This window comes from Heterodontus francisci, chromosome 1, assembly GCF_036365525.1.
Source record: "Heterodontus francisci isolate sHetFra1 chromosome 1, sHetFra1.hap1, whole genome shotgun sequence".
Classification (NCBI taxonomy): Eukaryota; Metazoa; Chordata; class Chondrichthyes; order Heterodontiformes; family Heterodontidae; genus Heterodontus; species Heterodontus francisci.
Window position 1 is genome coordinate 137,649,469 of NC_090371.1, and position 13,923 is coordinate 137,663,391.

Below are 13,923 nucleotides of genomic sequence, written 5' to 3' on the forward strand. Positions count from 1 at the left end.
ATTAGCTATGAAAAGGGCAAGGAGCAATCTAGAGTAAAAATACTTAATTGGAGGTGGGCCAATATCAGTGGGTTGAGAATGGATCTGGCCCCTTTAAAGGGAAGATCATTTGGGTATGGTCTAGGTACATTTCTGTGAGGGTGACAGGCAGGGCAACCAAAGCCAGAGCCCCCTGGATGCTGAAAGAGATAGAGAGTAAGATGAAGCAGAGAAAGAGGATGTATGGCAGATGATCGGTTGATAATACAAGTGAGAACCAGTTGAATATAGGAAGTTCAGGGGGGGAAGTGAAAAAGGAAATGAGAGAGACAGAGAGAGTATGAGTAGCTAACGTGGAAGGGAATTCAAAAGTCTTCTATAGACTTATAAATAATAAAAAGGTAGTAACAGGGTGGGTAGAGCCAAGTAGGGACCAAAAAGAAGACCCTTGCATGGAGGCAGGGGACATGGCTGAGGTACTAAATGAGTGCTTTGCCAAGGAAGAAGATGCTACCAAAGTCGTAGCAAAAGAGGTGGTATTTGAGATACTGGATGAGCTAAAAATTGATCAAGGAGGTACTAGAAAGGCTGGTTACACTTAAAGGTAATGAGTCACCAAAACTAGATGGGATGCCTCTAAGGACGCTGAGGGAAATAAGAGTGGAAATTGCAGAGGTACTGGCCATAATATTCCAATCCTCCTCAGCTATGGGGGTGGTGCCAGACGATTGGAGAATTGCAAGTGTTTACACCTGTTCAAAATAGGTGTAAGGCTAAACCTAGCAACTGCAGGTCTGACGTTTCACCTTGGTGGTGAGAAAGCTTTTAGAAACGATAATCCAGGAAAAAATTAACAGTCGCTTAGACAAGTGTAGATTGATTAAGAAAAGCCTGCATGAATTTGTTAAAGGTAAATCGTGTTTAATTAACTTGGTTCAACTTTTTGATGAGCTAACAGAGGGTCGATGAAGATAATGCGGTTGATGTGGTGTTCATGGACTTCCAAAAGGCACTTGAAAAAGTGCCACATAATAATCTTGCAGGCAAATTTGATGCCCATGGAATAAAAGGGACAGTGAAAGCATGGATATGAAGTTGGCTGAGTGACACGAAATGGGGTATTGGTGAATTGTTGCTTTTCAGACTGGAAGAAGGAATATAGTGGAATTCACTAGGGGTCGGTAGTGTTGAACGGTCATTTTTCAGAAAGTACACAGTGGTGGTCTCCAGGGGTTTTAACTAGGACCACTGCTTTCCTCAATATATATTAATGAGTATTGATGAAAATAGAAACATATTGTCAAAGCTTTTTGTCTTGCACTCATCAGGACAATCTGCAAGAATACCAATGTAAGGGAAAACACATTTATACTGTCTGAGAAGAGAGTGCTGATTGGTTGGCAAGTGAACTCTGATTGGTAGAGGCATTGGCATGGAGAATGCATCAGTTTACCGTGACTGTCAGTTAACTGCCAGGCTTTGTTTGAAATTTAAACCAGGCAGATTGACTCTGGTCAAGGCATTGCCCTGAGGAATGAACCAGCAAATGGCTGTCATTTATTTTGTTTAGCTGAAACAGGCGCAATGTTTGTACATGTTCTTTCTGTCTGCAAAGATTAGGGCCCCATGCATTAATAAATGTAGCTTACAATACAAGCAAATGTGCCACACTGTGAGCCCTACTGACAATCTTAAATTGGTTGTCAGCGTAATTCTTAGCACACAGGATTATTTAGCAAATGTTGTCCAATCATGGAATCACATCTAATGTTGGACACTGTGTTTTGAGTTTTGCAAGCACCGGCTGGTTGGGTACGGCCTGTACCTTGCCCGTTGCAAACAGCGGAGGGGACATGTTTGATACGATCCACCAGTCTTTGGGACATATGGCCTATATACCTAACATCACACTGGCATTGAAATTCATATATCACATTACTCATTTGTGCGATAGGCAGGATGTCTTTTTGGCTTGACGGCAGCATCCTGTTAGTGGCGAACACCACGTGTTGCTACTGCATAGTAGCAGCGTGAAACAGCTAGCTTCACCTGTTGCTCAAAAGTTTTGGGATACATTACCCTTTCAGGGTAATTTGAGGTAGACTGGGCACTTTTCAGGGCCGAAAATTGCAGCTTTAGGCCCGTTCATAATTTTGCGCAATATACAGCAAGAAATAATCTGATCAAGGTAGCCATTGTCACGCAGGATGTCTTTGATTCGCCCTATTTCAGCAGCAAGCTGGCATGGTGAGCAAATGGTGCGGACCCTATATACGAGGTTGCCGATAAGGCCAATCTTATAGCATGTGGAACTGTAAGAATCCCAACGCATGTATTGACCAGTGAAGGTAGGTTTACGGTAGACAGTGGTATAGAGCCCCTTAGCAGATTTCTCAACTAATACGTCAAGGAAAGGGAGCTCATTTGACTGCTCCATTTCAAAGGTGAATTTGAGCGCAGGATGGAGTCCATTAAGACATGTAAGGAAATTATTGCATGCAGCAGCGGATTCAAATATAGCAAACGTATCATCGACATATCAGAAATATGCAAGAGGTAGGAGATTAGAAGTCATTTCCTCAAAGACACATTTTTCATGGAACCCAACAAAGATGTTTGCGAGAGCTGGGCCTAGAGGAGATCCCATGGCAGCACCATCTATTTGGGCATACATGGTGTCGTTAAAACTCAACTCAACTGCGCAAGTTGCTGAGTTCATAAGTTCAATGAAAACTGATTCACACAATGGTGCCGGGTCTAGATCACCATGATATAGTGCTACAGCGCAAATATCTATAGCTTCCTGTTTTGACCAGGTGAGAAAGGTGTCTAGGGGTCCCTCTCAGCCTTCACCTGGTTTTATTGTAACCGGATTTAATTTTAAATACACTTTTTTTTAGCTCCCCCTTGGTGAATCCTTGTTCACCGCTTTCCAATTATAAGGCAAAGAAACCAGCACAAAAAAGCTTTCTCGGGTTTAAGGAAGAAAAGTTGAAATTTATTAAACTTAAACTCCAGTTCAGTTAATGCCTACGGATACATGACGCGTCCACGCCAACATGCATATGGGATACGCACATACAAATAGAGACAGAAAAGAGCAGAAGATAAATAAAGTGGAAAAGTTTGAGGCAATATCTGAAGAGTTGTTGTTTCGGTTCTTCGAGCTCACTGTATAGTCCTTGATTGTAGTTAGATCTTGCTTTTCATTGGGGCCCAGTATTCTTCTTAAACCTTGTTTGCTGTAGGAGACTTTTCTCTCTTGGGGTTCATGTGTCTGCAGTGGATTCAGAGGCTTGTGAGAAAGAGATGGGAGCAGACAGGAGAGCGATCTTCTCAGTCCAGGAGCCAACAGACACTCTGCCTTCAAACTCTCTGCGGCCAGTTCAAAAGAAAACCCTAGAACAGCCAGGTAGTCTTCTGACCAGCTGGTTGAACCAGTCCTGGCCCTTGTGGATTGTATCCTCCTTAGCAGGCCCTGGAATGCTCTTCCGCACCTTCAATGTATGTTAGTATGTAAATGTTTTTTTTCAGCCACGGCTGATCTGTTTAACAAGTCATTTCCTCGCTCCAACAACAGTTAAAAATCAATGTTCATGACAAAATTAATGTGCCTCATTCTTGGCAGGTGGGGGCCTAGCATAACGCTTCCTTTCATGTTGTGCAGAACCGGTCATACATAAGATAGGGCGTAAAGGGACATCACTTTTGTGTGTCTTGGGCAGCTCATACAGAGAACCCTGTGATATATATCAACTGGTAGTTAACTGTTAGTCACCATAAATTAGTGCATTCCCCAATGCCCCTGCCAATCAGAGTTCACTTGCCAACCAGTCAGCACTCTCTTATCATACAGCATAAAGTTGTTGTTTTCCCTTACATTGGTATTCTTGCGGATGTCCTAATGAGTGTAAGTTGAAAAGCTTCAACAATATGTCTCTAATTTCAGCAATACTCAAGTTCTGTCCTGCCAAATGACTATAAGAATGTACATGGGACAGTATATTGAACTGAGTGGAGGATAAGTGAATGACTTCAAGAGGACATAGGCTGGTGAAATGGGCAGACGTGTGACAGATGAAGTTTAACGCAGAGAAGTGTGAAGTGATGCATTTTGCTAGGAAGAATGAGGAGAGGAAATATAAACTAAAGGGTACAATTCTAAAGGGGGTGCAGGAACAGAGACACCTGGAGGTTTATGTGCACAAATTGTTAAGTTGGCAGACCAGGTTGAGAAAGCAGTTAGAAAGGATCTTGGGCTTTATAAATAGAGGTATTGAGTATTAAAGCAAGGAAGTTATGATGAACCTTTATCAAACACTGGTTTGGCCTCAACTGGAGTATTGTGCCCAATTCTGGGCAGTGTACCTTAGGAAGGATGTGAAGGCATTGGAGAAGGTGCAGAAAAGATTTACGAGAATGGTTCCAGGGATTAGAGACTTCATTTAATGGATAGATTTGAGAAGCTCAGATTGTTCTCCTTAATGAAGGGAAGATTGAGAGGACATTTAATAGAGCTGTTCAAAATCATGTGGATTTTAGACAGAGTGGATAGAGAGAAACTTCCCATTGACTAGAATCAAAGGCAACATGAGGAAGAATTTTTTTACGTAGTGAATGGTTTGATCTGGAATGCACTGTCTGAAGATGTGGTGGAGGCTGATCCAATCGCATCTTTAAAAAGAGAATTGGATAAGCACCTGAAGGGAAAAAATTTGCAGGACTACGAGGAAAGGACAGTGGAGAGGGACTAGCTAATTACTCTTGAAGGGAGGTGGCACGGGCTTTTGTAAAAATTTGATCTTGGGATCTGAGCGTCACTGGCAAGGCCAGCATTTATTGCCCATCCCTCATTGCCCTTGTGAAAGCTTGATAGACCGAAGGGCCTCCTGTGCTGTAACAATTTTATGATCTTCTGAACCAAAAGGTGTACTCAATCTCGAATACACTTGCTAAGAAAATTTATAGATTTTAACCCTTTTGTTTGTAGCAAATGATCAAACCCAGCGGTTAGTTCTTAACATATTTTATTTGTTTCTGTGTTATCAAAGTTTAAAATGCGACTTGATATGTTATCAGCCCATGTAAACAAAAAAGCATCTGAATCTGTGCTGACCGATCTCATTCAGAGCAGCTGTTGGGAGATATTTGGCCTTTGTGTCACTTAAAAAAAAAATCAGTCTGGTGTCCTACTTCTGGTCTCTAACCTACACCCATGCTGGAAGTGTATGTGTGTGGCTATGGATGAAAACAAGATCAGGGCCAATTTTAATGGTATTGTCTTGACTAACACCTGAAGAATGGCCACTTGGATAAGATGCTAATCTTGGAAACTTACCCCACCATGAATTATCATCGTTGCAAATGGATGCTATGGTGTGATTGCAATGATGGGCTACTTGTAATTAATGTGATTAGCAAAAGTTACAGAGTGATATAACGAGTCTTTTCAGGGAAATGAATACAACCCATGATTATACCACCAGCTGACAGTGTTAATTATTGAATAGATAATTTTATTCATTTATATTCCTTTATATACAAATAAATGTTAACATCCAATTTCTCTAGTTCCCTGGAGGAAAAAATGGTAAATTGTGGACTCCAAATGATGAAGTCTCTCCAGAAGTGCTTGCAAAGGTACGCTACCTATTACTGGTTAAAACTATTGGAAAGCCTAATATTGTAAAGTTGTATACATCTGCGTATTCAATACATAACAATGAAAACATTAGTCAGAAGTTGCTATTTTCTGATCAGTTATGATCACATAAGAACAAAAAAGGTCAAAAATGTCTACCGATTGTCTATATTTGCAAAACAAATTCTGTGTATATGTAATGCCATAATTCCAACGCTTTTCATTAGGTTCAGGCCATTAAGCTATTGGTACGATGGTTGTTAGGGATGAAGAACAACCAATCCAAATCTGCAAATTCTACGCTTCGGCTGCTATCAGCCATGCTGGTCAGTGAGGGTGACTTAACTGAACAGAAAAAGATAAGGTAATTTTGCTCAGAATAATTTAAATTTTTCTCCTGTACATAATCATGAACTTTTTAATAAATATAATGAAGTTATATGATTCACTGAAGCTGAGAAATCAGAGAAGATTGCAGCACAAGAGCAACAACTTGTATTTATATAGCATTTTTAACATATAATGTCCCAAGGCACTCCACAGGAGCGTTATAAAGCAAAATTTGTCACTGAACCACATAAGGCAATATTAGGGCAGATGACCAAAAGGTTGGTCAAAGAGGTAGGTTTTAAGGAGCGTCTTAAAGGAGGGAAGAAAGGTAGAGAGGCAGAAAGGTTTAGGGAGGGAATTCCAGAGTTTAGGGCCTTGGCAGAAGGCATTGGCTACCAATTGTGGAACAATTAAAAACAGGGGTGTTTCAGAGGCCAGAATTATATGAAGGTTGTGGGGTTGGTGAAGATACTGGAGATGGGGAACGGGCAAGGCCATGGATGGATGGACTTGAAAACAAGGCATTGCTTGATTGGAATAAAGACAAGAAATTCTGGAAATACTCAGCAGGTTTGGCAGCATCTGTGCAGAGAGAAACAGAGTTAACATTTCAGGTCAGTGACCCTTCATCAGAACTCTTCTCTCTGCACAGATGCTGCCAAACCTGCTGAGTATTTCCAGCATATCTTGTTTTTATTTCAGACTTGCAGTATTTTGCTTTTATTTTATTGCTTGATTGGAAGCCAGTGTATGTCAGAACGGAACTTGGTGCGAGTAAGGACACAGACAGCAGAGTTTTAGATGACCTCAAGTTTACGGAGGGTAACAGATGGGTGACTGGCCAGGAGTGCATTGGAATACTCAAACCGAGAGGTAACAAAAACATGGATGAGAGTTTCAGCAACAGTTGAGGTGAGGCAGAGTCGGTCGAGGTTAGAGGTGGAAATAGGCTGTCTTTGAAAGAGATAATTTACCTTTGGTGCAATCTCATAGGATGTCGTTAAAGGATCGTAGGATTTTTCTTTGTTCAACTGCTGCACTTACTCAATCCCTTCTCATCACTAATTGTATAAAAAAACTTATTTTGTGATTGAATTTTCGTCTTCGTCATCAGGCATCGTTATCTTCTGTTTATATACATCAAAAGAAAAGTTACTGTGTTTAAGTAGCTCATGATCCTTTTGTCAAGTTGCTTGTATAATTTTGAAAATACATGTTCATTGTTTTGTATAGTCATGAGTGTAATACCACAATCTGATGCTGGAAGTTATTAATATTTTTGTTTTTGAGTTCTTTAGTTGAGTTCTGCATCAACTAATAACACCAAGTTGTATTTGTATAGTGCCTTCAATGTAATAAAATGTCCCAAGGCGCTTCACAGGAGTGTTATAAAGCAAAATTTGACACCAAGCTATCTAAGGAGATATTAGTGCGGATAAGCAAAGAGGTAGGTTTTAAGGAACGTCTTATCGGAGGAGAGAGGTTTAGAGAAGGAATTCCAGACCTTTAAACCTTCTGTTTAAATTGCTACTGGCATTGGTTGATGCCTGCATTTAGGTTCAAGATGTGCCAGAGATGCATCTAAGCAACATGCTCACAATTAATGCTTGCTTTCCAACATGCCATCGTTATGTGCATGGGTTATGAATACTTTAGACGCTATTAAATGAAGACAAGGAGAACATCACTCTGCACCAGTGTGGTTGGAGATCAAGTTACTCTATAGATAACAGCATCGGGAATCAAATGTGGAATATTGAAACTAATCCAAGATGTTGTCTTTTTCTAAAGTACTGACTGATTCATGCTCAGGAATTAGCATTTGCACAGTATCTTCCAGCACATGCCTCAAAACTTTGAAGTTGGAGTGCAAGCTAATCTCCATTTTCCTGTAAGTGATGCATCATCCTGGGTCACTCTATTTCATTGCAAAGCTACACATGAATTGAATTTTAGATACTTTTTCTTCGGTCATCCAGGCATTAGCTTCTGGTGCCAGATATTGAAAATAATGAAATGGAATGGATCAAGATTCTTTCTAAGAGACTTCCTAGAAATAAGATTCCACTTCTGAGAATCTTCCTGATCACTATAAACGTAGGAACAGGAGTAGGCCATTCAGTTAGATAATGTCTGAATTGTACCTAAACACCATTTACCAGCCTTTGTTCTGTACCCCTTAATACCTGTACCAAATAAAGATCTGTCGATCTCAGTCTTGACAGTTACAGTTGACATAGCATTCACAGCCTTTTGGTGGAAGAGAGTTCTAGGTTACCACTACCCTTCTTGTGATAAAGTGCTTCCTGATTTCACTCCGAAAGGGTCTTGCTGTAATTTTAAGATTACTCCCTCTTGTCTGGATTCCCCCACTCAATGATATAGTTTCTCTCTATCTAACCTATTGAATCCTTAACCATTTCGAATAATTATCCCTCAACCTTCTAAATTCAAGGGAATACAAGCCAAGTTTATGCAACTTGTCCTCATTAATTAACCTTTTAAGTTAGGGAAGGCCGTGGCGTAGTGCTAATGTCACTGGACTAGCAATTCAGAGGCCCAAGCTAATGCTCTGGGGACATGAGTTCAAATCCCACCATTAAATTCAACTAATAAATCTGGAATTTAAAAAAAAGCTAGTCTCAGCAATGGTGACCACCAAACCATTGTCATAAAAACCCATCTGGTTCACTAATGTCCTTTAGGGAAGAAAATCTGCTGCCCTTACCTGGTCTGGCCTACATATGACCCACAGCAGTGTGGTTGAATCTTAAATGCCCTCTGAAATGGCCTAGCAAGCCACTCAGCAGTACCAAACTGCGAGAGAAAAGTCAAAAAGGAATGAAACTGGATGGACCATCCAGTGTCGACCTAGGCACCAGAAACGACAGTGCCACACCTAGCCCTGTTGACACTGCAAAGCCCTCCTTACTAACAACTGGGGGCCTGTGCCAAAATTGGGAGAGCTGTCCCACAAACTAGTCAAGCAACAGCCTGACATTGTCTGTAAGGTATGATTCCATGAATATGATGTCCCAGACAGCACCACCGCTATCCCTGGACTGGCCATACCCACAGTGATATACAGTCGGGAGGGAGTTGCCTTGTGAGTCCTTAACATTGGCTTTGATGAGTATCGTGACATCAGTTCAGACATTGGCATGGAAACCTCCTGTTGATTACCGCCGACTACCCCCTCACCTCACCCCCTCCCGCCTCCCCCGCCCAGCTTAGCTGAAGAATCAGTACTCCTCCAGGTTGAACACCACTTTGAAGAAGCACTGAGGTGGGAACGGCACAGAATGTGCTCTGGGTGGGGGACTTCAATGTCCATCACCAAGAGTGGCTCGGTAGTACCACTACTGACCAAAGGACGTAGCTACTAGACTAGGTTTGTGGCAGGTGGTGTGAGGGAGCCAACGAGGGAAAAACCTACTTGACCTTGTCCTCGTAAATCCAGCTGTCGCAGGTGCATCTGTCCATGACAGTATTGGTAGGAGTGGCCACCTCACAGTCCTCGTAGAGACGAAGTCCTGGCTTTACATTGAGGATACGCTCCATCGTGTTGTGTGACACTACCACCGTGCTAATGGGATAGATTTCAAACAGATCAAGCAACTCAAAACTGGCCATCCATGAGGTGTGGTGGGCCATCAGCAGAATTGTATTCAACCACAATCTGTAACCTCATGGCCCAGCATATCCCCCACTCTACCATTACCATCAAGCTGGTGGATCAACCCTGGTTCAGTGAGGAATGCAGGAGGGCATGCCAAGAGCAACACCAGGCATAGCTAAAAATGAGGTGTTAGCCTGAAGCTGCAACATAAGACTACATGCATGCCAAACAGCAGAAGTGGCATGCGATAGACAGAGCTAAGCGATCCCACAACCAACGGATCAGATCTAAGCTCTGCAGTCCTGCCACATCTGGTTGTGGGCAATTAAACAACTGACTGGAGGGGGAGGCTCCACAAATGCCCCATCCTCAATGATTGGGGAGCCCAGCAGATCAATGCAAAAGGACAAGGCTGAAGCATTTGCATCCATCTTCAGCCAGAAGTGCCAAGTGGATGATCCATTTCGGCCTCCTCCTGAAGTCCCCAACATCACAGTTGCCAGTCTTCAGCCAATTCGATTCACTCTACATGATATCAAGAAATGACTGAAGGCACTGGATACTGAAAAGGTTATGGGTCCTGACGATATTCAAGCAATCATAATGAAGACTTGTTCTCCAGAACTGACCATGCCCCTAGCCAAGCTGTTCTAGTACAGCTACAACACTGGTATCTACCCAACAATGTGAAAAATTGCCCAGGTATGTCCTGTACACAAAAAGCAGGACAAGTCCAACCCGGCCAATTACCGCCCCATCAGTCTACTCTCGATCATCAGCAAAGTGATGGAAGGTGTCATCGACAGTGCTATCAAGTGGCACTTGCTTAGTAATAACCTGCTGACCAATGCTCAGTTTGGGTTCCGCCAGGGCCACTCAGCTCTTGACCTCATTACAGCCTTGGTCCAAACATGGGCAAAAGAGCTGAACTCAAGGTGAGGTGAGATGACTGCCTTTGACAGCAAAGCAGCATTTGACCGAGTGTGGCATCAAGGAGCCCTGGCAAAATTGAAATCAATGAGAATCGGGGAAAACTGTTCGCGGGTTGGAGTCATACCTTGCACAGAGGAAGATGGTTGAGGTTGTTGGAAGTCAATCATCTCAGTCCCAGGACATCACTACAGGAGCTCCTCAGGATAGTGTCCCAGGCCCAACCTCCTTCAGCTGTTTCATCAATGACCTTCCCTCCACCATAAGGTCAGAAATGGGGATGTTTGCTGCTGATTGCACAATGTTCCGCACCATTTGCGACTCCTCAGATACCGAAGCAGTCCGTGTCCATATGCAGCAAGACCTGGATAACATTCAGGCTTGGCCCGTTAAGTGGCAAGTTATATTCGTGCCATACAAGTGCCAGGCAATGACCATCTGCAACCAGAGAGAATCCAACCATCTCCCCATGATATTCAGTGGCATTGCCATCACTGAATCCCCCACTGTTAACATCCTGAGAGTTGCTATCGACCAGAAACTGAACTGGACCAGCCATATAAGTACTGTGGTTATAAGCGCAGGTCAGAGGCTGGGAAGACTGCGGCAAGTAATTCACCTCCTGACTCCACAAAACCTGCCCGCCTTCTGCAAGGCACAAGTCAGGAGTGTGATGGAATACTCTCCATTTGCATAGATGTTGCATAGCTCCAACAGCACTCAAGAAGCTCGACACCATCTAAGACAAAGCAGCCTGCTTGATTGGCACCCCATCCACCACCTTCAACTTTCACTCCCTTCACCACTGATGCACAATGGCAGCAGTGTGTACCATCTACAAGATGCACTGCAGCAACTCACCAAGGCTCCTTCGACAGCAGCTACCAAACCTGTGACCTCTACTACCTAGAAGGACAGGGGCAGCAGATGCATGGGAACACCACCATCTGCAAGTTCCCTTCCAAGCTACACACCATCCCGACTTGGAACTATATTGCCGTCCCTTCATGGTGGCTGGGTTAAAATCCTGGAACTCCCTTCCTCACAGCACTGTGGGTGTACATACCCCACATGGATTGCAACAGTTCAGGAAGGCAGCTAACCGCCATCTACTCGAGGGCAATTGGGGATAGGCAATAAAAACTGGCCGAGCCAGCAACGCCCTCATCCTGTGAAAGAATGAAAAAAGAAGCCCTGGTATCATTTTGTTGAATCTGCACTCCCTTGAAAGCCAATATATCCTTTCTGAGCTGTAGTGCCCAAAACTGAGCGCAATACTCCAGATGGGGCCTAACCAAGGCTCTGTGCAATGAAAACATCATTTCCTCACTTTTGAATTCCAGTGAGTTAAAGACCATGTTCCATTAACTGCTTTGATTACTTTTTTTTACCTGTATACCACTTTCAGTACAAAAGCAAAATACTGTGAATGCTGAAAATCTGAAATAAAAACAGAAAATACTGGAAATACAGTTCAGGCAGCATCTTTAGAGAGAGTATCAGAGTTAACATTTCACGAGAACTAAAAACAGAGTTGTAACAGGTTTTAAGCAATTACTGAGGCAGGGGAAGGAGTGGGGGTGGTGGGAATGGGGGAAGAGCAAAAGGGAGTGGAAGGCAGGAGAGATTAAATGACAAAAGTGTGCAAGACAAAAGGATACAGTAATGGGAAAAGTAGAAAAGTAAAGTAACAAACGCTACATCTATAGGAGTTTGTAAATGGAAATAGCAGAATCATTACCAGCAGCTGCTATCTGTTAAAAATGGGGACGGAGTTTATGATCTGAAATTGTTAAATGCAGGCCTGTCATTTAAGTTCTCTGCTGCACTTCCACTCTGACCTCTCTGTCGTTGGCCTCCTATATTGTTCTAATAAAGCTCAACATCAGTCCGAGGAACAGCGCCTCAACTTACAGTCAGGCACTTTACAGCCTTCCAGACTCCAAGTCTGGATCAAGGCTTTGCATTTGAGTCGTTCTGGTCGAACCTGAGCTAATTTTCACTGACCAGGTTGTTAGTGAGCAGATGTTGCTTCTTGACACTGTTGTTCATGCATGACACAAAACTAGGTGGGAATGTGTGTTGTGAGGAAGATGCAAAGCGACTTCAGGGGGATTTGGACAGACGTAGTGAGTGGGCAAGAACATGGCAGATGGAATATAATGTGGAAAAATGTGAGGTTATCCACTTTGGTAGGAGGATTAGATGTGCAGAGTATTTCTTAAATGGTAAGAGATTAGAAAGTGTAGATGTACAAAGGAACCTTTGGTGTCCTTGTCATTAAGTCACTGAAAGCTAACATGCAGGTGCAGCAAGCAATTAGGAAGGCTAATGGTATGTGAGCCTTTATCGCAAGAGAATTTGAGTAGTGAAGTCTTGCTTCAATCGTATAGAACCTTGGTTATACTGTACCTGGAGCACTGTGTGCAGTTTTGGTCCTCTTACCTTAGAAAGAATACTATTGCCATTGAGGGAGTGCAACAAAGTTTCACCACACTTGTTCTGGGATGGGGAGACTGTCCTATGAAGAGAGATTGGGGAAACTGGGCCTGTATTCTGTAGAGTTTAAAAGAATGTGAGGTGATCTCATTGAAACTTACAAAATACTTAAAGGAATAGACCGGGTAGATGCAGCTAAGATGTTTCCCCTGATTGGGGAGTCTAGAACCAGGGGACACAATTTCAAAATAAGGGGGAAGTCATAGAGTCGTACAGCATAGAAACAGGCCCTTCGGCCCACAACATCCATGCCGACCATAATGCCAATCTATACTAATCCCACCTGCCTGCATTAATTCCATATCCCTCTATGCCTTGCTCATTCAAGTACCTGTCCCGATGCCTCCTAAATGTCGCTACTGTTCCTGCCTCCACCAACTCCTCAGGCAGCTCATTCCAGATACCCACTATTCTTTGTGTGAAAAGTTTACCCCTTTGATCCCCTTTAAACCTCCTCCCTCACCTTAAATCTATGCCCTCTAGTTTTACTCACCCCTACCATGGGAAAGACTCTGGCTGTCTACCCTATCTATGCCCCTCATAATTTTATATACCTCTATCATGTCCCCTCTCAGCCTCCTTCGCTCCAGGGAAAACAGACCCAGCCTATCCAATCTCTCTTTATAACTCAAGCCCTCCAAACCAGGCAACATCCTTGTGAATCTTTTCTGTACCCTCTCTAGCTTAATCACATCTTTCCTGTAGTGCGGTGACTAGAACTGCACACAGTACTCCAAATGCGGCCTAACCAGCGTTATGTACAACTGTAACATGACGTCCCAACTCTTGTACTCAGTGCCTTGGCCGATGAAGGCAAGCATGCCATACGCCTTCTTCACCACCCTGTCTACCTGTGTTGCCACTTTCAGGGAACTATGTACTTACACCCCAAGGTGTGTCTGCTCAAGAACACTCCCCAGGGCCC

The 13,923-nt window shown here is 43.1% G+C and overlaps 1 protein-coding gene across 4 annotated transcripts in view; it reads left to right on the plus strand.

Annotated features, from left to right (window-relative positions):
• Window positions 1-13,923, plus strand: part of pds5a (PDS5 cohesin associated factor A) — a 312,001-nt gene that overhangs the window by 240,250 nt on the left and 57,828 nt on the right. For all 4 annotated transcript variants that reach the window (XM_068036537.1, XM_068036525.1, XM_068036541.1 and 1 more), the window contains exons 22-23: window positions 5,551-5,619; window positions 5,848-5,984. In XM_068036537.1, the coding sequence (XP_067892638.1) occupies window positions 5,551-5,619; window positions 5,848-5,984 (206 nt within the window). The remainder of the gene's footprint in view (window positions 1-5,550; window positions 5,620-5,847; window positions 5,985-13,923) is intronic.